The sequence below is a fragment of the Gracilinanus agilis genome, chromosome 3 (genome assembly GCF_016433145.1).
Source record: "Gracilinanus agilis isolate LMUSP501 chromosome 3, AgileGrace, whole genome shotgun sequence".
Taxonomy (NCBI): domain Eukaryota; kingdom Metazoa; phylum Chordata; class Mammalia; order Didelphimorphia; family Didelphidae; genus Gracilinanus; species Gracilinanus agilis.
In genome coordinates this window covers 91,259,438-91,284,133 of record NC_058132.1, presented here as the reverse complement: position 1 = coordinate 91,284,133, position 24,696 = coordinate 91,259,438, and the positions used below count along the sequence as shown (strand labels likewise).

The window sequence follows — 24,696 nt, the reverse complement described above, 5'->3', positions numbered from 1 at the left end:
GTTGTTGTGGAAGAAGGCTTTTTTGTAAATCTTAAAGTGTTCTAAGAATATGAATTATTATTGATTGTATGATATTGAATTTGGCTACTGGCTTCCTTTTGGATCCTTTTTCTTTTTCTGGATAGAGCAGGTTATCAGATAACGTCTTATGGAAAAATGAAGTTTCACTGTACTATAGAGAAGATTATATTTTCTGAAGCCAGCACTGACTTTGAACTGAGAATGCAGGGTCCAATAAACAGTCCTGCCTATAGTGGGCACCCTTAGCTTTTGCTGAAGCTTTATCTGAAGGGCCTGTCATCATTTGGAACTGTTTCTCTCAGATCTACAGTCAACCAGACATCTTTGTTCTTTAAAACCTCTTGTAGTCAAGAGTTCCTTAGTAATCTCTGTTAGCCTGTAGCAGCCAGCCCAGTCAGCACATACTTTCAGGCATGTATTCTCTTCTCAAGCCACCATAAGGTTGCCCAACGTCCACTAGAATCTCGCAATGTAATAAACTCAGATGAGTCGTAGTATCTATTCATTATTAGTGGCAGTTTTGCTGTTGAGACAATTGTTATTCCAGGACAGTGAAAATGCTGGGCCAGTTCATTCACTTCCCAATTCCTTCATTGTGAATCATCCCTGATTCACCTACGGTAGGGCCTGTTAGTAGCCAAGACAAGGGAAGCCAGGAGGAGACCAGAGGCAGAAAGTGTTTATACCTCACCTTTTCTCCCTTAGCACAACCTTATCTATGAAATAGAGTTCATTGTAAAAGAACTGTTATTTGGACTTGGGCAGAATTCAGATGACAAAGGAATATGCAGGCTGGTAAAACTTCTCTGCAGGAAATAAATTTCATGAATCTATTATCTCAAAGGATGGTACAGGCTAAAAATAGATTCAAGAACAATAGACAACAAAGTTATTTATGGATATGCAGGGATGTCATAAAGGGTTTCCCTAAACTCTCATTATTTGGGTTTTGATCCTGAGGAATCGGGGAGCTTTTGTTAGGTTTTGCTATTTATTCAACACAGACTGACACCCTGGCCTCTCTTCCTCCCCTTAACTTTCACTTAACCAAATTTTACACACATTCTTCCTCTTCTGATCTTGTTCTCTTTAGGAACCATTCCTAGACAATTTTAGGCGCCTTTCTGAGTTTCTACAGTCACCCTACTATACGGTTTAGCTCTTGGTTTTGGCCTGACTTGTGTTTGCTAGCAAGTTCATAAAAGTTGGACATTGTCTCCCAAATTGGGCTATAAGCTCCTGAGAGCAGGCATTGTTTTATTAGATGTTTATACATCCTTCGATGGAAACTTCAGGACCATGTCCCAGAATATCCTATAATCTTAGAGCTGAGAAGGTGCTTAGATATCATCATTTTTCTAAAAAAAATCAAGTCAATTTACAACATTTTAATAAACTGGAAGATTTTTCATATCACACAAGCCTTGACTTTCTTATTCTGACATGTTTGTCTTCTGGCTACTTTTGGTTTTTATCTTTGACACATTAAGAAAAACTTCTCTTTCCATATCTCTGCAAAACTTGGAGAGTGCTTTCTTCACAACAAGCCTCTACAGCTCTCATCAGCCCCCCTTTTTCTAGTAAAAAAGTTGAAGCTCAGAGAGATTAAGTGACATGTCAGGTCATATAGCTAGTAACTCTCCAATCTCCTGATCGATGGATGGATGAATCACCTGGACAATTTCTAAGATAGCTTCATCTTTTAAAAATTATTTTCTTCTCCCTCTTACCTCATCCCTTCCCTAATGGGGGGAAAAAAAAGAAAAGAAAAAAGGAAAACAAAATCCTTACAACAAATAACCATAGTCCCAACAAAAGAATTGGCCTATATAGGCCATATCACAAAAATATGTGTCTCATTTTTTATATTTGTCCATCACCTCTATCAGGAGGTCTCTGTCATTGGTTCTGACATTTTTAATACCTTGAGTGATGAAAAACTCACTACTTCGTGAGACAGCTTTGATTATCAGAAAGAGAGAAAATGCATAATGCAGAGTGCATGATTTATGGTCCATAGCCTTGGGTTCAAACCTTACCTTTTACACATCCTAAGTATGTGACTCTGGGCTTTACTTTAACAGTCCATAAAATGAGAATAATGATACTTGTACTACTTGTTTTAGAGTTGTTGTGAGGAAAATGCATTGCAAACTATAAGGTGTTATAGAAATGTGAGATAATTTTATTGAACCTGTCTCCTTGTAACTCCTTCCAGTTTATTCCCCTTACTAACATGTAGCTTTGTTGTGACTAAAGCAATTGAAATAAAAAAAAAAACATGACATATCATCAGATTTGAATTAAAGGGTGGGGATGAAAGGGGAATTAAGGGAATAATTTGCCTCACCTCCAGATTTCTCTTGAAATTTTAAAATTTTAAAAGGCCTATGTGGTGGGGGAGGATGTGGTTAGAGAAGAAAAAAATGCAAAAATATCAGATGACCCAAAAGAACAACTTTGTAGAGATATCTTCTTCTCTATAAGGTAAATTGGAAGCACAAATTTAAATTAATTAGAGTCTCTGCTCTGATTATAGGCCACTCACAGGGCTTTGGCTCTCTACTACTATAATTTAAAGATCAGGAAATTGGCTGATTCCTCCAGTCTGTGGGCTACCAGCTGATTTGGGGCTGACGCAATTATAGGCAGTTCTTTCCATTAAAATAGTGGGATAAGTAGTGATTTATAGAATCAGAATCTCAAAACTAGGTAGAATACAGATGGGTCAGAATTAAAAGAAAAGCAACTTTCAAATACTTGACGTGAAGTCAGGAGACCCTAGGATTTCCTGCCCTGCTACTGGACCTTGACCAAGATTTGCTGTGCTCTGCCTCTACTATGACCTTGGGCAAGGGCAAGTCATTTCATCTCTAAGGGCCTGTTTCCCCAACTTTAAAATGAGATTGAGTTAGATGACTTCCAAGATCCCTTTCAGCAATAGACCCTATGATCTTTTTGTGCCATGAATATAATGTTAGAGCTAGGAAGGACCTTAGAGATCATTATTTAGGCTCCTCATTTTACAGACGAACCCATGAACCCTAAGAGACAATGTAAAATTTCCATAGTCATACAATTAATGATATGCAAAGTCAAGGCTGGACCCAGATCTTTTGATTCTATGTTCTTTTAGTATATTTCAATGGTTCTTAGAAAAATATATCAAAGTCATTTCTCTACTGTACCTTTGTATTTGTTGACTCCGCCTCAGTCCCCTAAATTTCCCCTCTGCTATTCAGCTCTTAAACATCTTTTGAAGCCCAGCTTGAGTTACCCCTTCTTCTGGAAAACTTCTAGAGCACTGCAACCCTGAGGGAACTCAAAATTATCTGAGTTGTCACCACCCTTAGAATCTGTAGTGCTTATTAAGCACTTGACTATATTTGAGTCTGATTTCCCCTACTTTACTGGGAGCTCTTCTTATCTGTCTTCTTCTTAAACCTCTCTCCCTTCTCTGCCCTCCTTCCAGGCCTGGGTTACCTGTAGGAGGTATTTAGTGTGTTTATGTTGAAGCTAATTGGCTCTGCTGGAGGCAACATTTCACCAACATTTTACCCTCTACAGACATTCTAAAATTTGGCCAAGGTGCTTATAGGACACTAAATGAATCTGCCCTGAGAATTTCTTAAGAGTCCAATTCCATGCTGTGCAGTGTGAGGGACAAGAAAAAAAGACATGGGTCCTGTCTGAAAGAAGCACTTAGAGGAATTAGGACTTGAGCTGGCTCTTGCAGGACAAATGGGTTTTGATAAGAGGAAAGGAGAAAGAAGAGGCCCTTCTAGATCAACAGAATAACAGATGAGGATGCATACTTGAGAATAGGACAATGAGATTAGAATATGAATTTAGACTATAAGGATAGCAGAGAAGTTAGATAAGAAGTTAGAGGTCTTAGAGTGGCAGAATAAGGAGTCTTTCTAAAGTAGAGTCTCTCCCAAAATATTTATTAAGCTTCATATGTGTTTGCTTCTAAATGAGTTCTATGTTGGGTTTAGAAAGATATAAAATATAAGTAAGACCTGATTCTGATGCTGGTGATGTTTACAGTCCAGCAAAAGGATAGGCTATTCCTAGAGGTAACTTATTATACATTGTTGTATATTAAAGCACATTCATTATGATGAAGACAAAAGGCTATGTAAGTTCTGAGGCAGGAAGTCATTTCCTACTGAGGGAGTCAGAAAAGGGTAGTGTTTGGTTTGAGGTTATAAAAATCTGAGTTCAAATTCAACATATGAAAATGACAACACTAATATAAATAAGTGAAATAAGCTGAACCAGAAAAACAGTATGAACAATGATTATGACAATATAAATAGGGGGTAGTAACAACAAAAATGAAATTGAACCCTGGAATTTTAATGACCAAACACAGCCCTGATGAAGAGATGAAAAAATGCCCCTCTCTTCATTCTTTGTAGAGATGGAGACTGTACATACAGAACCTTGCATATACTGCCAAACTTGATCATTGTGTTGGTTGATTTTGCTGAACTGTTCCCCACCCCCTTTTAATTTTTATGCTTTGTAACAAAGGATGGCTCTCTAAAGTAGAGTAATAGGGAAGAACATATTTGGAAATGAAAATGATATAGGAACAAAAGATAACAAAAACAAAAAATTTTAAAAGATATTGATGTTGGGGCAGCTGGGTAGCTCAGTGGAGTGAGAGTCAGGCCTGGAGATGGGAGGTCCTAGGTTCAAACCCGGCCTCAGCTACTTCCCAGCTGTGTGACCCTGGGCAAGTCACTTGACCCCCATTGCCCACCCTTACCAATCTTCCACCTATGAGATAATACACCGAAGTACAAGGGTTTAAAAAAAAAAAGATATTGATGTTCTAGATCTAAGGAACAATATAGGGCAAGGTATAAAATTTGCAAGAGAATGCATGATGTATATAGAGTAGTGACTGGCAAACTTTTTAAAGAGGGGAACAAAGGAAAGGAAATGCTCATCTGTCAGTCTGTTTCTAAGGCAACTCTTTTGAAGTTTCATTGTATTGTATCCTACTCATTGTATTCATCAGATTAGGAATAATGTCACACACAGGGATAGAACATTTCAGGGGGCTGCATCTGGCCCTCAGGCTGTAGTTTGCCCATCACTGGTACAGAAGATGGAGAGTTCAGTTTGGATGGAATGTAGAGTATGTGTATGAGAAAAAGATTAGATGATCTTGGAAAGATAGAATAGTATCAGATTATGGAGGACCTTGAATGCTCAAAACATCAAAATTGTTTGTGCATATGTGCTTTGTTCCCTATTTGATTTTTTTTTAATTTTTTTTTTTATTTTAAACCCTTAACTTCTGTGTATTGATTTATAGGTGGAAGAGTGGTAAGGGTAGGCAATGGGGGTCAAGTGACTTGCCCAGGGTCACACAGCTGGGAAGTGTCTGAGGCCAGATTTGAACCTAGAACCTCCTGTCTCTAGGCCTGGCTCTCAATCCACTGAGCTACCCAGCTGCCCCCTTGTTCCCTATTTGATTTTAAGTTCCTTCAGGGTAAAAAAGTAGTTTTATTTTGTTTTATTTTTGTAGCCTGATCATTAAATACAATACCCTTAAATATTTGTTAGATCTGTCTAATTTAGGTTGAATGCTTCAGGGTCTTAGAAAAGGAGAGATTTGAGACACTGAGATAGTCATGGGATGTTCTTAGAAGCAGTGGTTCAGACTGTAACTTGGGCACAAGGCCAGGAAGGATTTATTTGCCACTGTTTCTATTTAGTGATCCTGTTCACACTGTCTGTGGCTCTGCCCATCAGAGATATGCAGGAGAAGAACATACAGAGAACTAGTTTAGGGGATAACTAACCTGCCTATCATTCCCTTTTGCAGTGACTCGCCATAACCATTTGAAAGACTTCATGCTAGTTGTATCCATTGTCATTGGAGTGGGTGGATGTTGGTTTGCCTACATTCAGAACCGATATTCGAAGGAACATATGAAGAAGATGATGAAAGACCTGGAGGGGCTACATAGAGCTGAGCAAAGTCTTCATGACCTCCAGGAGAGGTATGTAAGTGGGTCTTCAAGGATAGCTATCAGGGGAGGTAATTGGGTTGCTAACTATTAGGATGTCACTTTGATCTTCAATTTCCTAATCTGTAAAGTGAAAAAATTTGACCAAATGATCTCTATGGTTTCTTCTTACTCCAAATTCTATGATCCTAAGAGCTAAAAAGAACTTTATTTTTTCAATCCAAAGATATTTTTCCCATTTACATGTAATAATAATATTCAACATATGTTTTCCAAAATTATAAGATCTCCTTCCCTCCTTGCACTCTGAGTTGGGCCATACATGTATTATCATTTAAAACACTTCCACACTGATTATTGTTGTAAGGGCACACTCATACAAAACCAAAGGCCCAAAATGAAACTGTAAATACACTGATGTGAAAGATAGTATGCTCCGATCCACATCCATTCGACTCAACAGTTCCTTCTCTAGAGGTGGATAGCATTCCCCATTATAAGTTTTTCAGAATTGTCCCAGATCATTGAATTGCAGAGAATAGCCAAGTTTTTACTGTTGATCATCTTACAATACTACTGTTACTGTGTGTACAATATTCTCCTGGTTCTGCTTATTTTGCTCTGCATCAGTTCATGCAGATCTTTCTAGCTTTTTCTGAAATCATCTAAAAAGAAGTCTTTGTTCAACCTCTCATTTTATAAATGAAGAAACAGATCTGAAGAGGCCATTTGCCTTGTTCAGTGTTACACAAGAAGTTAGTGACAAAGCTTGGACTCAAATCCAAATCTCTTTAGTCCCAGTGTTTTTTTTTATCCTACCAAACTGGCCAAAGAATTAAAGAAATTAATCTCTCTCAGTCTGGAGAAAAAACATGGTCATTGATCATCCCACTCTTGAACCTTGTCAATTGTATATAATAAGTTCTCTAGCTAGAGTAGTCTATGAGGGGTAATTCAGACAATTGGTCAGTCATTGTTTCTGGGCAGTCAAATGGATTATCAACTTCTTCACTTTCTGTAAAGGAAGATCTTCATGGTTTGTCTTATATTCTGGTTTTTAACAGGCCTTATCATTAAGAAATTCTTTCTTATAATTAACGTAAATCTCATTCACATTCATTACCTATGTGACCTTGAGAAAAATCTTTCTTTAGCCTTCACTTTCTTGGGATAGAGTTTAGAGCCAGAAGAGCCCTTGGAGATCATTGCCTAATCTTCTAATTTTCTAGAGAATGGGCTAGGTTAGTGATGGGCAACTTTTTAGAGATCAAGTGCTATGCCCCGCCCCCAGAGGGTGCCATGCCCCGCCCCTTCCTCCCCACAGGGGAGGGAGGAAGGAAGGGGAGTGGCCTGAGTGCTCTACTGGGGAAGAGAGTAAGTACAAAGGACCTTGGAGGTGCCTTGGAGAAGAGGAAGGGAGTAGCTCTGCCAGGGTCCTTCTGCCTGTCTAGTGACTAACTCTGCCAGAGCACATGTGCCACAGGCTCGACATCATGGTACTAGGGGAAAACAACATGTGGAGCAAATGCAAAATAAATACAAAGTCATGTGGATTGGCAGTGACCCTGGTGACCTTTGAGCTTAGCACTGAAAGGAGCAAGGAAATCCAGGGGATGGAGGGGAGGGGGTTGGACAAGGAGGGAGAATGATAAGGGCTATGGGATCTGAGAAGGATCAGGCATGGAAGAAAAGCAATCACTGTGAGAGCAGAGCATGAGAGTCACCAAGCCAGAACTACTGCTGTCACCTATTGATGCTGTGACCTTGAGGAAATGGCTTGACCTCTGGGTGCTTCAACTTCTTCATCTTTAAAATGTGGGCCAGGTGGCAGTGCTTTGAGAAACAGTAACTATAATAGATACAGAGAAGCATGGAAGACACATGGAGTAATGCAAAGTGGAATAAACTGAACCAGCAAAATAACGTAAGTAATAGCTATAGGAAAGTAAACACAAAGAATAGTAATAACAATTTTAAAAACTTTCAAAGCTGCTTTGAAATTATAATGACCATGCTTGGCTCCAAAAAAGGCACTTCCCCATTTTCTTTGCAGGGCTAGGGAACTGTGGCTATAGAACACTGCATATAATATCTGACTTGTTTGATGTGTTAGCTAGTTTTGCTTAACTGTGTTTTTACTTTTTTGTCAAAAAGTAATTCTTTTTGTCCTTATAAAGGATGACTTGGGGGGAAATGGTAGAATAAATTGGGAAATGTAGGTAATGTTAAAAAAAAGATAATAAAGGTTTCCTTTTTAAAATGTAGGGATTACAGAGCAAATTGCTTGGCAGCTCTGGGAAGGAGAGATGGGAAGGGAAGAAGACAATTTGGATCATATAAACTTAGGAAAACTTATGTGGAAATTTATTACATGTAATGGATAAAATAAACTATCTTCATCAAAATTATATAAAATAAAAATGTAGGGGTTAGGGACAGCTAGGGGCTCAGTAGATAGAGAGCCAGGCCTGGAGACTAAAGGTCTTCAGTTCAAATCTGATTGTAAAAAAAGCCAAAACAATAAGACAGAATGTAGGAGTTAAGCTAGGTGATCTCAGCCATCCCCTCTGGGTCTATCCTTCTGTGATTCTAAGTATTTGAAAGGCTATCATTTGGAAGAGATTTGGCTTCTGCTTTCTTCTAAGGGAATAGAATCAAGGTTGGAGGGGGTGGGGATGAGAGAGTTGAAGAGAGGGGAAGGTGATACTGGACAAGGAGGTAGAAATCTGTGGAAGGCCTTGAATTCTAGGCTGGCAAGTTTGGCCTCTTTTCTGGAGACCATGTCCAATTCCTAAATAAGAGAGGGATTTGATTAGAGATAGGTTTTTTTTTGGTTCCGTTTGCTGGAGAGATGAAAGGGAAGGACTTACAGGGAGAAGATTATTGTAGTCCCCTAGAAAGCCTGAGAACTGGGCTAGCAGGGGTAGAAGAAGGGAACTATGGGTGTATAGATACAAAAAAATTAAGAAAGGATGAATAGAATTTAGGAACTGTGAAGCTTAAAAGGGGTGGGAGGATAGAATTGAAGAGAATCTTGTGACATGAAATGCTTTGCTTCTAGTCTAGTAAGGTATACTTGGAGCAAATCTAATAACTTGGTCAAAAAGGGAAATTAAATTAGTTTAGCATCACTTCTTGCTCAAGCCATTCTGCCTCTTAGGATCTACCACTTCCCTTTCTAGAAATTCACTATTCCTTTAATAATACATTTTGGAGTTTTACCATAATCATTTTCCCTTTTTAGGTTTCTGTTTCCTCATCTGTAAAATTATTTCCAAGGTACCTTAAAATTCTATATGATGCTTTCTAAGTTCTCTTCTAGCTATAAATCCATAGTGCTATAAATTCCAAATAAAAGAAAGTTATCAAAGGACAGACTTGGAAGGGACTGTGTAAACCAGTGATGAGCAAACTTTTTAAAGAGGGGGCCAAAGGAAAGGAAATGCTCATCTGTCAGTCTGTTTCTAAGGCAACTCTTTCAAAGTTTCATTGTATTGTATCCTACCCATTATACTTGTCAGATTAGGAATAATGTTTGAGGGCCCGATAGAACATTTCAAGCCCCCCCCCCCCCCAATCTGGCCTTCTGGCCATAGTTTGCCCATTACTGGTACAGACCATTGAGTGCAACCCTCTCATTTTCCAGCTGAAGAGACTGAGGTCCAAAGAGGTTGTTGTGCTTGTTCAAAGTCACATAGTGACAAATCTAGGATTTGAACCCAGCCTTCCCTATATCTCAAATCTAGTGCTTTTGCCATATGTGTGAAGTAGCCTTGGAATTGGGAATAAAAGTGGGTGTGACAAGGTGGCTAGCTGTACCCCTACCCTTGGCCCTATTTAGTAGCCAGTGCAGTTTGTTTTCTCCCATTGCATCCTCTTCTCTGACCCTTAAAACTACCTCTAACCCCACCTTGTGAAGTTCCATGGGCTTTTTCTTAGCCCCAAAACTGGGTTAGAAGGAACCAGAGCTCAGCCCTGGTTATAATTAGGGCACAAGGCGCCATCTGGTGGAGAGCAGAAAAATCCCAGGTCTTTGTGTCTGGAAAGAGACAGATGCCAGAGAATCATAGGATTTAGAAATGGAAATGAGAAAATCAAAAAGTTTCAGGATTGTCAAGAGCCTAAGTGATATTCTAGTCCAACCTGTGCCTGAAGAGGAATCCCTTCTACAGCATCCCTGACAAACATATCCAGCCTTTGCCTAAAGACTTTTGGGAAAAGGGAATTCACTGTTTCCTAAGGCAGCTAATTCTATTATATGACACACTCAGAGTGAGCACAGTTACCAAAAGTAGTTGGCTCTATTGTTTGAAAATTTTCCTTATATAAAGCCCAAGTTAGTTGAGTAAATCTGCACCTACTGAAGATTATCTAGTCCAAACCCTAGGGACATGAACCAAATTTGTCTTTGACTTGCTTCAAACACAGTCCTTTGTTTTGGGTCCCTTCTTCCCTACCGAGGTCTGTGCCCTTATCCTCCCTGACTAGTACTCTGTGAGAACTCTCACTTCACTCACCCCTATGAAAACATAATAGTTCAAATTCTAACCTTATAAGTCTAGCTCTCAGCCAGTTCCCCTTAAAGTGCAAAGGGTTAATGGTAGCTTCCTAACCATCTCTCTAACAGACTTGAATTTTTTTCTATTTTTTGTCTAGACCTGGTATTTCATTCCCTAGAATGGAAACTTCTTCCACAGATGCAGATCATCAATTTTACGAAGTTGTGAGAAATTCACTATAATGGTATCCCCAGCCTGAGTTTAAGTAGGACCCGGTTCCTTCCCTCCTTGTCTCCTTCACAGTCTGATTAAGCTCATGGTTTTCTTCTGCATCTCCTTTGGTGTGGGGAAGCAGTCACTCATATAGCATGGCCTAGCCTAGGACAATGACCCAGGTTTCTTCCACAGTTTGATCCTAAGACTAGGCTCTCTAGGTTCTCAGTATAGATTTGTTGTAGGGTGGAGGAGGATCTGGGGTATAGGAAACACGGTCTGTCGTCTCCCATAGGCTACAGAAGGCCCAGGAAGAACATCGGACAGTAGAGGTAGAAAAGGTACACCTGGAGAAAAAATTACAAGATGAAATCAGCATTGCTAAACAGGAGGCACATCGGCTTCGGGAACTACGTGAAGGCACGGAGAATGAGCTCAGCCGCCAGAAATATGCAGAGCAAGAACTGGAGCAGGTAGGGGTGGACCTTTGTGGGAGGAGGGGTGAGGTAAGATGTAGGGGTAGCCTGTAGCACCTGTCACATGAGACCAAGGATGGAAGGAAGGTGAGGCAGGTGGTATTTGCATGGGAAGATGAGGCATGCTTCTGATACTGGGCTTTTCTTACATATTTCAGTCCACTCACAACTAGTTTGGCCACTTATTTTCTTTGAGACCCTGGGTAAGTCAGCTCCCTCAGGCTCCTCTTTTGTCAAATGAGGATCATATTTGCACTTCTCACCTCACAATTATTAATAGAAACAAAGATTTTGGAGATATCATTGTTGTTGCTACTGCTATTATTACTAATCCCCTGGAAAACAATGAAAATGAGAATTTTTCCTGGATAGTCTGATCTGGTTATTCCACAATGGAGTTTCTAGAACAAGGGTTTTTTTTTTAATTGGGATGTTTGCATAGATTTTGAAGCTGTCTGAACTTGAAAGGTAAAAAAAATTACATCTTTTTCACTAACCCCTAACTAGAATTTAGAATTTCTTTCAATTATGAATGTAAGTAGCAAAACAAGGCTTTCTAGATATCACCAGGCTGCCACAGACGTCCATGACATAGAAACAGATAACCCCAGATCTAGAGGTTTAAGGTTCAGAGCAGCTGATGAGGATAGTGGATAGTAGTTGATAACACTCTTTAACCATTAGTCCCTAGACCAAGAGCATGGCAATGGATGTTATCTAATACCTCAAAACCTCCTGAGCCCTTCTTTCTCCCTTCATTTTCTGCCTTCTCACTGTTCCTTTTCTGTTCTCCCTTTGTCTGTCCTTTCCCCCTCCCCCTCAAGTTTGGATGTGTATCTTCATTTTACTTCTGTTTCTTTCCTACTTTCCCTTTCTTATTCCTCTTCTCATGCAACTCTTCTCCTCCCTCCCTTTTCTTCCTCTGCTTCTTTAAGTAGCACCAAATCTAACCAAATTAGATTTTTTAGTACTTATCATAGTTTGTTCAGTTTTCTGCTCCTCAAACATTATTTCAAAAGTAGACTAATTAAAACCTTTTTTTTTTTCTCTTTGGGAGAGGAATCCCTGAGGGAAAGTTGAGGGGACATTTCACATAGGCCCAGGCTCTTGTAAGTAGTACCAATACCCTGTTTTTCATATGACTCAGAACACTTAAATGTTTGTTGAATTCAACTGGGTCATGAATGAAAAGACTTAAGTGTTGATCCTCTCTCTCTCACACACACACCTACTTCCTGTGGGTCCTTTCTACAATAGTTCCCCTCCATTGTGATGTGATATCACATCATCTTTGGAGGGGGTGAGGAAGAGGGTCAGGCTTAGTGAATGCAGGAGGTTGGTATTCTGTTTGGGCAGAAGAGCCCTCCTCTTTGAAGTCACTTTCATGCTGGCCCTATCCCTTACCATGAGGCATGGATTGAAGGGGAATCTAGAGATTGGTCTTTGTACTTCTCATATTCAGTGGGTATAATAGAAATAGCATGGGATCAGATGTCAGGATGCCTCTGGGTTTGACACTAGCTCTGTGACTGCAGTAGTCCTTTTACTTCTTAAAGTCTCAATTTTTTCCTCTTTAAAATTGAAATAATAATTTACTCCCTGCCTTAAAAGGTGGTTATAAGAAAAGTACTTTGTAAACTTTAAAATACAATGCAAATGCATGTAGTTCAGTCTTCCCCCATAGATCTTAGGTGGTTGTAGCCTTCATCTGCTTGGGAAGTTGGGTGGCAAAACTGGAAATAGCATGGAGGCTATGGCTCTGTGCCCTGTGCTCCACCTTTATAGGTCCGTATGGCTTTGAAGAATGCTGAGAAGGAGCTGGAGTCCCACAGTTCCTGGTATGCCCCTGAAGCCTTGCAGAAGTGGCTGCAACTGACTCATGAGGTGGAGGTGCAGTACTATAACATCAAGAAACAGAATGCTGAGAAGCAGCTACTGGTGGCCAAGGAAGGGGTGAGGACTTCAGGACACTGCCCTGCCTCCAGCATTGCAGGCCTCTGACACGCACTGTCCATGTGACTGTGGGCCAAATCACTTCATTTCTCAGGGCATCTCTCTGAGATGATTGTGGCAGCTATATGGTACAGACAAAGAAGGTGTTGACCTGCATTGATAGACTGCATTTCCTCATGTAGTTATCTGTAACAATGGAATCACAGGTCTAGTCCCTGTCCTTAGTATCTATCTCACAGAATGGTTGTGAAACTCAAATTAGATAATATTTTCAAGTTTTAAGAGCTGTATAAATGCCATTATTATTATTATTATTATTATTATTATTATTATATCATTTGGATCTCCACAACCACCACTGGTAACTACCATCAAAATTATGGTAACTTGTGAGGATGATAATCAAAATTATCATCCCCATTATACACTGAAAGAAAGAAAAAAAGCCTTTCATTAAACTGAAACTGTTTCTTCATCTGTAAAATGGGATAAAATTATCATTATATTGACTATTTTAAAGGATTATGAAGAAACACCTTTAAAAGAATTTAAGTGCTCTACAGTAGATTTTTAAGATTTTTAAATATTTTTTATGAGTATGCTCCAAGAGAAGGTAAGGGAGGAGAACCATCTCCCTAGCCTCTATCAGGGACATTGACTCGGGGCCCTTGGCCTGGAAAAGGGAAGCAGTCATTTGAGATCCAGGCAGATGCAATAACAACTAGACCTGACTCTTGGAAAGGGGGCCAGGCTTTTCACTCCTCGAGGGGATAGGGACTTGGAAGCACTGGAGTGACTTTTTAGTCAGGAAGAGAAGAAGCCCCTTCAGGGCAGTTGCCTAGACTGACCACTATTCTCTTCCTTTCAACTGGAATAGATGTGATGTGCTAGCCAGACAAGAATATAACTGAGTTTGTAGGTCTCTTTCTGGGCCCCTTTCTGGAGCCCTTTTCCCTTTAAGGGAACACATTGGGTTTTTCAGGCAGAGAAGATTAAAAAGAAGAGAAACACCCTGTTTGGAACCTTCCATGTGGCCCACAGCTCTTCCCTGGATGATGTGGATCACAAAATCTTAACAGCCAAGTGAGTATCTCTTGCCATTTTGGGAAAATGGACTTTCCAAGACTCTCCCCATTGGCCGCTCTGAGATGGGACACCAGACCTGGTAACCTGTTTCCCACAAAGCTCAGAAAGAAAGATGTGGTTCTATTTCCTGCCTCAATGTTTCTCAGGTTTTTCTCTGACCCAAATTGTCCCCTAGCTTTTTTCTCCTCCCTAGCAAGTCCTTTTGCCCATACTCAGGTCCCAAAGCTATCTTGGAGTTTTGGTAAGTGTTAGACCAAGGATTTCTGTGTTTCTACTCCTTGGTTTCTCTGACCACTCCTATGGTAGTGGTTTGGAACTAGACTGGATTGGACTGGTCCAGGGTCAGTCCACACCTAGAAGGTAAAAAAGGAGGATCTCATGCTTTTTGAGGCTTACTCCCTGACTGGGCCCTATTTCCAGGCAAGCTCTGAGTGAAGTGACAGCAGCACTGAGGGAGCGCCTGCACCGATGGCAACAGATTGAGATCCTCTGTGGTTTCCAAATTGTCAACAACCCTGGAATTCACACGCTAGTGACTGCCCTCAACATCGATCCCAGCTGGATGGGCAGCACCCGCCCCAACCCCTCCCATTTTATCATGACTGATGATGTGGACGACATGGATGAGGAAATCGTTTCACCAGTGTCCATTCAGTGTAGGTAGCACTGGGGGTGGGGTTGTGGGGGAGAGGGGGCAGGGTTGTCCCAGGGACACAACAGCAAAAATTCCTAGTAGCCTGATTGGGAGATACTAGATAGTCTCTATGGGAAGGCCAGGAATTCTTCTTCCTTCTGGCTGCGAGCATAGGGGTGGGAAAACTTCTTTATTCTAATATAATCCAGCTTCCAGGTCAGGTACCAAAAGGTGATAATTTCATTTATATCTATATTTGCAAAAAAACACAAATTAAAAAAATTTTCGCTGCTCTCATCCTTTAAGTCATAAAAGTAATCCCTTTCTGCTTTTACCTTTGTATGTCTCTGCTGTGCATCTATTTCCTTCTCTCTGTGTATCTTTTATTGAATTGTTTATCTCTAGCATTCATTCATACAGTCAACAAATCTTTACTGAGTACCCACTATGTACAAGGCCCTGTTTTATCGATGGGAGTGGGAAGGGGATTCGAAATACAGAATCGAATAAAATATAGTCTCTGCCCTCAAGGAGTAGGGAAGCAATGTATTATTAAGGGTAAGTTCTTTCCCTTCCCTGAGCCTCAGTTTCTTTGTTGACTTTGGCCACCTCTAAGCTCAATTTGAATGAACCTTTCTTGAGCTATTAACATGAACAGAGTACAAATCCATTTTACCTCTGACACCATAACATGGGTCATGTGCACAGATAGCTAATAAAAAATGTAAGGGGATAAGGGCCTTTAGAGTTGTCTCAGTCTTTGTATCCTGTCTTTCCCTATTACTCTCCCTCTTTTTCATTCATTCTTTACCTTCCCTAAGTTTTTTAGCATTTAATTATAATTAATAGAACTGAATTTTATTTTCAAAATTACTAATTGCTTATTAAATATTATTTTATGCTCCATGTTCTTAATTTTGAAAGTAGTTGAGTGGAACTTTTACATTTTTCTCTCCTTCATAAAAAAACAGATACTAGATAAATTATTTTTTTTGTCTGTTAGGAGTCTGGGAATCTCTTGAGTTTTAGGGTATCTACTCAGTCATGTCAGTGCTGGGAATCCCTCTACAACTTCTTTTCAACCTCTGGTTGGACAGTTTACTCTTCTAGGGGCAGAGACTTCACCATCTTCTTTCAGGCAGCTTGTTGTGGGATAGCAGTAATTATGAGGAAGTTATTCATTATTTTGAGCTGAAATCACTTTTCCTCCCACCCTGTAATCTCTCCCCACATTTACTTCAGTTCTGATCCTTAAAATGAGCATCAATTTGACTTTGGGTGAGTAGCCTTTAATGGTGAAATACATTTTTATCCTTACTGTAATCTTAAGGTAGAGCCTTTTTATTTTAACATTTATAGGACTTCATTAAGGAAGGCAGAGTGATTCTGAAACCCTGCAGAGCCAGCAACCTTCCCCCAGCTCTATGAGTCCCCCTCCTATCCCCACCCCTCTTTGCATAGGTAAAGTATTGAAGCCAGGCAAGAGAAGCTATGAAAGTAAAGTTCTCCTGCCAAGATTTTTTCCCTGCTGCAGCAGATTATCAGCTCACCAGGGAAGCAGGATGATTTGGCATTAGATCCTGGCCTTAAATCTCAGCTCTTCAAGTCACTCTCTGTGTGATACTGAGCCAAGACATTAGGCCTCTTTTGGCCTCAGTTTCTTCATCTATAAATTAAGGGTTGGACTGGGTGATTTTTGCGATTTCCTTCTATAAATCCTATGAATCTATGACTAGATGATCTCAAAGCTCACTTCTTGATCTATAAAGGATGAGCAGGAAGCCTCCTTAGTAATGCTGGAGTTCCTAACTAAAGATGGGACCTGGTCAGTCTGAGGCTCATACCAAATAGACATCTAATCCTAGAGGCTTAGAAATCCACATGAAAAACAGGGTTCAGATGCAGGACGCAGAAATGACACAACAGAGGTGGACTTTAAAGACCAAGAATTCTGACAGTTACCTGTGCTTCCAAGGAATTCTCTCCCTGTCCTATTTTTCCAGCTCCAGATTGGATTTCTTTGTATATTTCTCAATTTTATATCTTCCTCTTAACTCCTCCCCTAGACACTTAATCTGTCTTTAAATCAAATGACATAGCAGGGATGGAGACACAGAGATTTTGTTACAGGTGAGAAAATTGAGGCCCAGGAAAGGTCAGGTCATTTTTCCTCTAAGACCTGGGAAATTTGATGGACAACCAACTCAAAATGATTCCCTACACAGGCATCCAAAAAAGCTAATTTGAACTTAGACTACATGAATTAAGGCAGTACCCAAAAAGGGGGAATGAATCCTTCTATCCTCTGCTTTGGTCAAGCCCCCCATCAGAAATATGATGTTCAGTTTTGAGTGCCATATTTTAAGGACCTTGATAAACTGAAATAACTAGAATATGTTCAAGAAGAGCCATGACAATGAGAGACCTGAAGCTTACACTAACTGAAAAGCAGCTGAAAGTTGGTTGTTGGGGATGTTGAACTTGCACAAAAGAAAGCTTAAAGAGATATATGAATGAGAGATTAGATTTTGTTCTGTTTTTCTTCAAAGGATAGGACTAGAAAGCAGTGATTAGAAGTTATAGAGAGGTAGATATGGATATAATGTAAAGAAAAATTTCCTCATAGTTAGAGGCATGGTCCCAAAGTGGAATGAGCTGCCTTTAGAAGTAGTTGAGTTCTCTGGAAGTCTTTTTGCAGAGATTAGATTGATCTCCCTTGTTAGGGGTGTCAGTTGTAGAGGGGATACTTTCTCATGTACTGATTGGACTATATTTATAGGCTCTTCCCAACTTCTGTCATTTTATGAGGTGACTTGTTGATGGTCACACAACTTAATGACCAGCTTTTGATAACTCCAGGAAGGAAAGACACAGTGGGATTTGGGGAACTTGTGTAGGTGAGGACTACCCCTGCCCTGAGTAAGGCAGGGAAGTAGCTAAGGTTAGTTCATTCCAGTGTTCCCCAGAAATGGGCAATAAGTGTTTCCCTTTGCTGGTGAGAAGACCTCCAGGCCCCCTATAAATTGGCTTCTCTTCTCCCCTTGGCCCTGTTGGCTCCCCCCAGACGCTGCCTGGCTGATGGGGCGCAGGTTCAGTGATCGCTCTGTGTGCTCGGCGTCTGTCAGCTCGGATGATCAGTCCCTCTGGAAATACCCGGGTTTGATGATCTTCCTTTGGGGTTGCTTTTCTTCCCACAAGTGGGACTAAACCATTTTTCTGCCCCTTCCTGCTTCTGAGGCAGCCAACTGACACCTCCCAGCCCCTCAGCACAGCCCCTCCCTACTAACCTCTAGAAGAGGCTTGGGTGGGTGGAGAAGAATCAGCCCACTCATCCCAGGGGCACCCAAAAGGGGTATGATGAGGGGCAGGTTTGAATTTGCAGTGATCAGAGAGGAAGGACTCTCCCAGTACCCAAAGTTTGGCATTCTCTCTCTAGACTCTATAGCCCAGGGGATCTCATAGGGAAAGGGAAGACTGATTCCTAACAGAGATACCTTTGATAATTGCCTTTGAGCTGTGGTAGGGAGAGGAAGAAATGTCCTTCCCTCTTTTCTCTCTCCCTTTATTTCTTTCTCTCCTTTGTCTCTTCCCTTTCTTTGCCCAGTTCTCCCCATTGTTCCCACCCTTACTCTGCCCCATCTCCCCTTCACTTGTCTTCTTTTTCCTTTGTCCTTCTTTCTTCTGTCTCTTCCCTTTTCTCTTTCTCTCACTTGTCTTTTTCCCTCCCTCCTTTCCTCCTTCCCTCTCCCTCTCCTCTTTCTCTCTCCCTCCATCTCTTTCCCCCTCTTTTTCTTTCTTTCTTTCTCCTCTCATTCTCTTTCTCTCCCTCCATCTTTCTCTCCCTCTCTCCTCTCTCTTCAACTCTCTTTCTCCTCCCTCCCTCTATTCATCCTTCTCTCTCTCCCTCTTTCTCTCATTTTCATTGCCTTTCCCTTCCTCCTCCTCTCCCTACTTCCCTCTCTGTCCCTCTCTCCCTCCCCTTAATTCTCTCTCCCCCTTTCATTCTCTCTCACTCTCTCATTGCCTCTCTCTCTTTCTGTCTCTCCTTCCCCCTCCATTTCTCTCTCCCTCTCTCTTCACCTCTCTCCCTCTGTCCATCATTTAATGGAAAGAATCCTGGATTGGGAATCATGAAATATGGATTCCAGTTATGTCTCTACCATTTACTAGCCAAATAGTTTTGTCCAACTCACTTCTCTGAGCCTCAGTTTCCTCTTCTGTCAAATGGAGTCAATAATATCTACTATACCTTCCTCCCAGGGGGATTCTTAGGAAAGCATTTTGTAAATTTTTAAAGTGCTATCCAAATTTCAGCAACTACTACTAACTACTACCCCATCCTCTTTCTTCTCTTCTCTCCCTCATCACTTCTCTCTTCTATAGCTTCTCTGGGTCTTTCTATTTCCTCCCTTCCTGCCTTACTTACTCTCTTCTTTTTCCACATTCCTCTGCTCTGTTTTCTTAACCTTCTATTTCCTTTCTTCCTCTCTTGACTACTGCCACTAGCCCTTTAGAGGGCAGCTCCAGAAATACTGCTTCTGCCCTTCTATTCCCTAACGAAAGAAGGGACCATGATGGGCCTTATGGACCCCTGCTGTGGTTTGGGGCTATTTCCATTCCACAGAGAGCAGGAAAGTCTGCCCTATCTGGGTAGGAAGCAGGTGTCTAAGTTCCATAGATGGTGCTTGTCTCCCAGGGGTGTGGGCTATTCTTTGTGCTTGGGTTCCTGGGCCACCTTCCTCCATTGGTCCTAAGTTTAATCTCTCTTCTCTAGCAGTTTGGAAGTCCCAGCCAAGGGCTGGTTCTTCTCACCCTCCAGGTCCTTGCCTCTCTCTCACCTGCCCTCTCCTACCCCTTGTCCTCCTAACTGCTTGGATCCTGGATACAGTAACCCTTCACTGAGGTCTCTTCTCCCGTCCTTCAGAGTGTATCTGACATCTCCCCTGCACCCTTCTCTTGGGAGCGCCACTGCTTCATGGGCATCATCTCTTTTACTCACACAGCTCCTGGGGAGGGGAGGGCCCTGTTCTCAGGACTGGGAGAATCAAAGGTTAGGAGCAGGGTCACAATGCAAGTTTGGGGGATAAGAGAACCAGGTGCAGGACCTATGTGAATGGGATGCCTGCCTGCTTTACCCATCTGGGCCTCACTTGGAACATCTTTCTAATTGCAGCTCCTAGCCTGCACAGCAGCGTCCGGCAGCGTCTGGTGGAACCACAGCACGTCCTAGGATCGCAGAGGTTGGTAGAGAGTGAGGGCAGCCATTACCTACCGGGCCGTGTGTCTCTGCGGCGAATGCGCAGCCTCTCCTCTGGACAGTCTTTCAGTTCCGACGTTCACGGGACCAGCCCTCCATCAGCCGTCACCTCCTCCTGCTCTTCCTCTTCCTCTACTGCCTCCACCTCTGCTCCTACTTTTCATGTCCACCCTGTCTATTATCACCACAGCACTGCTTACTTCCTCCAGATGGATCCCTACCCTGACCCGCCCCCTCCCGATGCCCAGTCTGGGATGTCCTATCGATCCGACAGCTTGGGGTATACATCTCCTGCCTCGATCCCTTCCTTTCTCATTTTGTCTGTGCCTGCCAGCTGCTGTTTGTACCTCATTTCCCTCAAACTTGATTTAATTTCACTTTTTTTTTTGCTAATTTAATCTTCCCAAAGCCCAAGGGAGCCAGGCTGGGCCTCCTACTGGGCCCTGTTCCATGACAGGGCAGCAGGAAGGCCTCTCCTAACTTCCTCTCAACTTCTATTTTTCTAATTCTACGTTTTGGATTTCCTGCCTAGGAACCAATATTAATACCATTTTCCCCTTACCTTTACATAACTGGCACTTTTAACTTTTCAAAGTGCCTTCATATCCATTTTCTCATTGGGTTCTTAAAATAGTTTTAGTAGAATACAGGGCTCGGTTTTGGATCTTAATTTTATAGAAGAGGAAATTAAGACCCAGAAAGGTGAAAGGATTTGCCTAAGAGTCACATAGGTTGTTTCACAAAATTCCCACAAGCAAATTGCAAAAGAAATTCAATCTTATTCCTTCCCATCTGTACCCAACCGAACCCCATTGGCTTCCTCTCTGGGAGGAAGGCTGCTTTTAGGAGGTATTGGCAGGGCCTCCATCTTTTCTGGGGAAAAAGCCTTGGCCCAAGGAGGCCTTTAATTTAGTAAGGCTTGGGTATTTTCCTAACTAATATCCACAGGAATGCTTTGGTGTTCTGGGCCATTCTAAGCCAGGTAGAAGGACCCTAAAGATGTGAAGCTAGTTCTGGAGGTTAGACAAGTTTTGAGCTTGAAATTGAATCCTCCTTTTAGGAACTCTAAACATGATTGGGTCCTCATGTCTTGATGTCTGTCAAAATTTGGCCTCCCTTCTCCCTCCCTGCCCTGGTTCAGGGTTCCCTTGACTTTCTTATTCCTCATTGAGGGACACACATACACCCACCCACACCTGCCACACACATATGGGTTAGCTAAGTGGACTGTTATTTTCAGTTGATGTACCTGCTAATTCCCAGAAATATGTTTGAAGATTGTAGATGGATTGGGCTAAAGACCTCCCATTCCTCCTAAGATTATCTTACAGTTGCAAGAAGTCTCTGATCCCCAGCAAATCTTAGACTGCCCTTGTACAACAATTACTTTGACTTTTGCTAGAGGCACTTAGAGCACTGTGTTCATCTTTAGGCCATGTTTTCTATTCTGTTTGTTATTCCCAAAGGGTGACCCTGAGATGAAAGGAAATGAATTTCTGCTTCAGCCTAGCCAGCTCTAGGTTCCTCTTAGACTCTTTCCCCAGAGGCTTTAAAAGGCCAAAACCCTTGAAGCCATGGTAGAAAGGACAGGGACCAGGTACCATTCAAATACCAGCTAGATCTTTTAGTGGAAGATTAGGGTTTGGGGAGGACCATTTCCCATAGCTCCACATTCTCATCTTCATACTCTATGTCAACCCCTTTATTGACTATCTCTGCATAGGGAATGCCCTGACTTTCCTTTGACAGTGACTGACAAAAGAGACAAACCCTGTTTCAGACCAGAGAAAGGGATGGATGGCTCTGTGAATGTCCTGCTGGATGATCAGCCTTCAGGCTCCCTTTAAGTGGCCTGGGCTCTGGACTTTGCATGCTGGTAGTAGAGGGAGGGGACTTGGGGGACAGAGACAGATGGACCTTGGCACCAACTCCATTTACCACTTGGTTTTCTTTTGCAACGTGCTTCAGAGGATCATCTTTAAAGACAAACAGGCTCTCTAGTAAGGTTAGTAATGCCACAAATGGGACTGGGAAGCGGGTCACACAGCCTTTAGGTATTCCAGGAAGCCTCAGCTGGGAGCTTCCTTCACAGCTCAACAATTTAACTTAGCAGACCTCGAATTGTTGAACTAAAACCAACTGAACTGCTGATTTGTGGGCAGAATGGCCCCTATAAGTATTTCCTGGTGCCCTGCCTTTGACTCCTTGAGCTGGGGGGAAGGGAAAGTGAAAGATGAGCCCCCATTTTGCCTTTGGGGAGACAAGACTCACAGGAACAGAATCATAGACTGTTACTGCATCACATAGTGATGGCAGTGGAAGAGCCGGAAGGGCCTTAAAACAGAATGTAAATGCTAAAGTGCCCCTGAACTGGGTCTCCTAATTCCTGACTCAGGACTATTTTCTCTATACTGGAGTGCCTTCCTAAGAAATAACTATTGAAGAACATAAGAGCAGATAGAGAGCTGGCCTCAGAATCTCTAAGACTCTTGACAAACCATCTGTGTGCGCCTGGACAAGTCACTTAACCTCTTGGTGCCCCCAGCTAACTCTGTAAGACTTTTAATTTGCACAGCAGTGTCCCAAGGGTCAGAAGGTATAAGACCCTATTATAGGTATTCAGAAAAAAACTGGAATAGTCAGAGAAGGCTTCTTGGTAGAGGTGGACCTTGACCTTGAACAATCATACAATCATCTATCCCTCTGCCTCTTGGCAGAACATCTCCAGTTCATCCCAGTAGGTTGAGGTTTAATTGCTGCCACAGGGACACCAGCAGAGACTCTGCCTTTCGATACATGTCTGTTTTTTCCTCAGATTTTGCTCCCAGACCCACACAAGCACAAATGATTCTCTAAGCCTCTCCCTGACAAGGAGCTAATTTCTCAAGCCTTGACTGCCTAGGTCCAGGCTCGGCCTCTAGGCCAGGGAATAGAGGTGGGGCTTGGCTGGGTATGTGGCCTGCCTGAGCAATAGGCTAACCTGCCACTTTCTCTTCTTCCTTTAGGGGCCTGGCACCCTCTTTGACCCCTCTGAACTTTCTTCCAGATCAGCTGTATTTGCTTCCAGTTCCCCCTTCTGGCCCCCACACTCTGTTCTTCAAATACTACCTTCACCCTTACTCCTGAATGAGAGACATAATTGTCCCACCCTCTCTTCCATCTGGGCCTCAGCTCAACCAGTTGCTGTCCCGGAAGCTGAGAGTGGGATTCCAGGACCCTTCATTTTGCCCTTCTCCTCTTTGAGTGCCCCTACCCCTAAAGGTTGGAAAGAGCCTCTGGGATTGGTGAAGCCTGCCTAGGGCTTATTGGCCTTAGCCCCATCAAGGCTTCTTCCAGCCTTCCATGCCCACCTCCATCCAAGAGGCTGGGGATGGTTTCTCCAGCTTGTGCATGTTGAGTGTGATTTGGTGTGGAAGCCTGTATCCCAACCTTTCCAAGCAACCCCTTCCCCTGGCTCACAGATACTTTCTCATCCATTGCATCACACAATCATTACTTCTTCCCAGGACATTTTATCTTTTCAAAATCAAAAGCCAAAGTTCACTGAGATAGGAGTGACTAGGACCCAAGCTTCATGACCCCAAACCACTATTCCTTTTCCTATACATTCTACTTAAAGAATAAGAGACTGCAAAGTATTGTCTATCGTGGGTTACTCTGAAAGCTGCTGTCTCCCCCCTTGTTTAGTCCCTTCTTCCCATATGAGCTCTCCACTATTGATATTCTCCTTAGCTATGTGGCAGGTGACACAGGTCACAGAGGGATGAAATGTAGGGAAACAAAAAAGAAAATGAGAATGAACAGAAGATGGCACCTCCCCAATAAAGTCACTCAGCATTTTTCTCCATTTGATTCCATTATCCCATCAACATGGAATCTCAGTTGTAAGGCTAGCCCACCCTACCCAAACTGGGCTGATAATCTCCTCTACACCTTTCCCAGCTGGCTTTTGTTTGAAGATCTCCAAGGAATGGGAAATGGCTACCCCCTGAGGCAGCTCATTTTTCTGATGGCTATTGGAAAGTTTTTCCTTGCCTCAGTCTTAACTTTGCTTCCTTCTAATTCTTGTCCATTTTTCTTGGTTCTGCCCTCTTGGGCCAAGCAGAATAATTCTATTCCCTCAGAAATTGTGTTATTCTTCCTCTATCTCCAAGTGTCTGACCACCACCAGTCTGTGGAAATCTTGGGCCAGGGGCAAGGTTGCTCTAACTCTTCCTCTTCTTTTGCTCCCCTCCCACCCCAGCTCTAGCTGGGCCTTACTGCATGTGCTGTGATGATTGGGGTTCTGTGGGCAATCTTAGGATCTGGGTGAAGGGATGGGACAGGGTGAAGTACACAAGCCAGGGAGAGGGTTTTATGTGGTGGGACATGATAATCGGAGCTTAGGACCCAGAACCCACTTTTTACTTCTCCTTAGGATATGTGTGTGTGTGAGAGAGAGAGAGAGAGTGAGAGAGAGAGAGAGAGAGAGAGAGAGAGAGAGAGAGAGAGAGAGAGAGTGAGAGAGTGTGTGTGTGTGTGTGTGTGTGAGAGAGAGAGAGAGAGAGAGAGAGAGAGAGAGAGAGAG

At 42.2% G+C, this 24,696-nt stretch overlaps 1 protein-coding gene across 3 annotated transcripts in view; it reads left to right on the top strand.

Moving 5' to 3' along the window:
• The window catches only part of STIM1 (stromal interaction molecule 1), a 247,378-nt gene that overhangs the window by 219,843 nt on the left and 2,839 nt on the right, over positions 1–24,696 (top strand). For all 3 annotated transcript variants that reach the window (XM_044668081.1, XM_044668082.1, XM_044668083.1), the window contains 6 exons: positions 5,867–6,044; positions 11,019–11,196; positions 12,985–13,152; positions 14,135–14,235; positions 14,659–14,894; positions 20,046–20,409. In XM_044668081.1, coding sequence (XP_044524016.1) covers positions 5,867–6,044; positions 11,019–11,196; positions 12,985–13,152; positions 14,135–14,235; positions 14,659–14,894; positions 20,046–20,409 — 1,225 coding nt within the window. The remainder of the gene's footprint in view (positions 1–5,866; positions 6,045–11,018; positions 11,197–12,984; positions 13,153–14,134; positions 14,236–14,658; positions 14,895–20,045; positions 20,410–24,696) is intronic.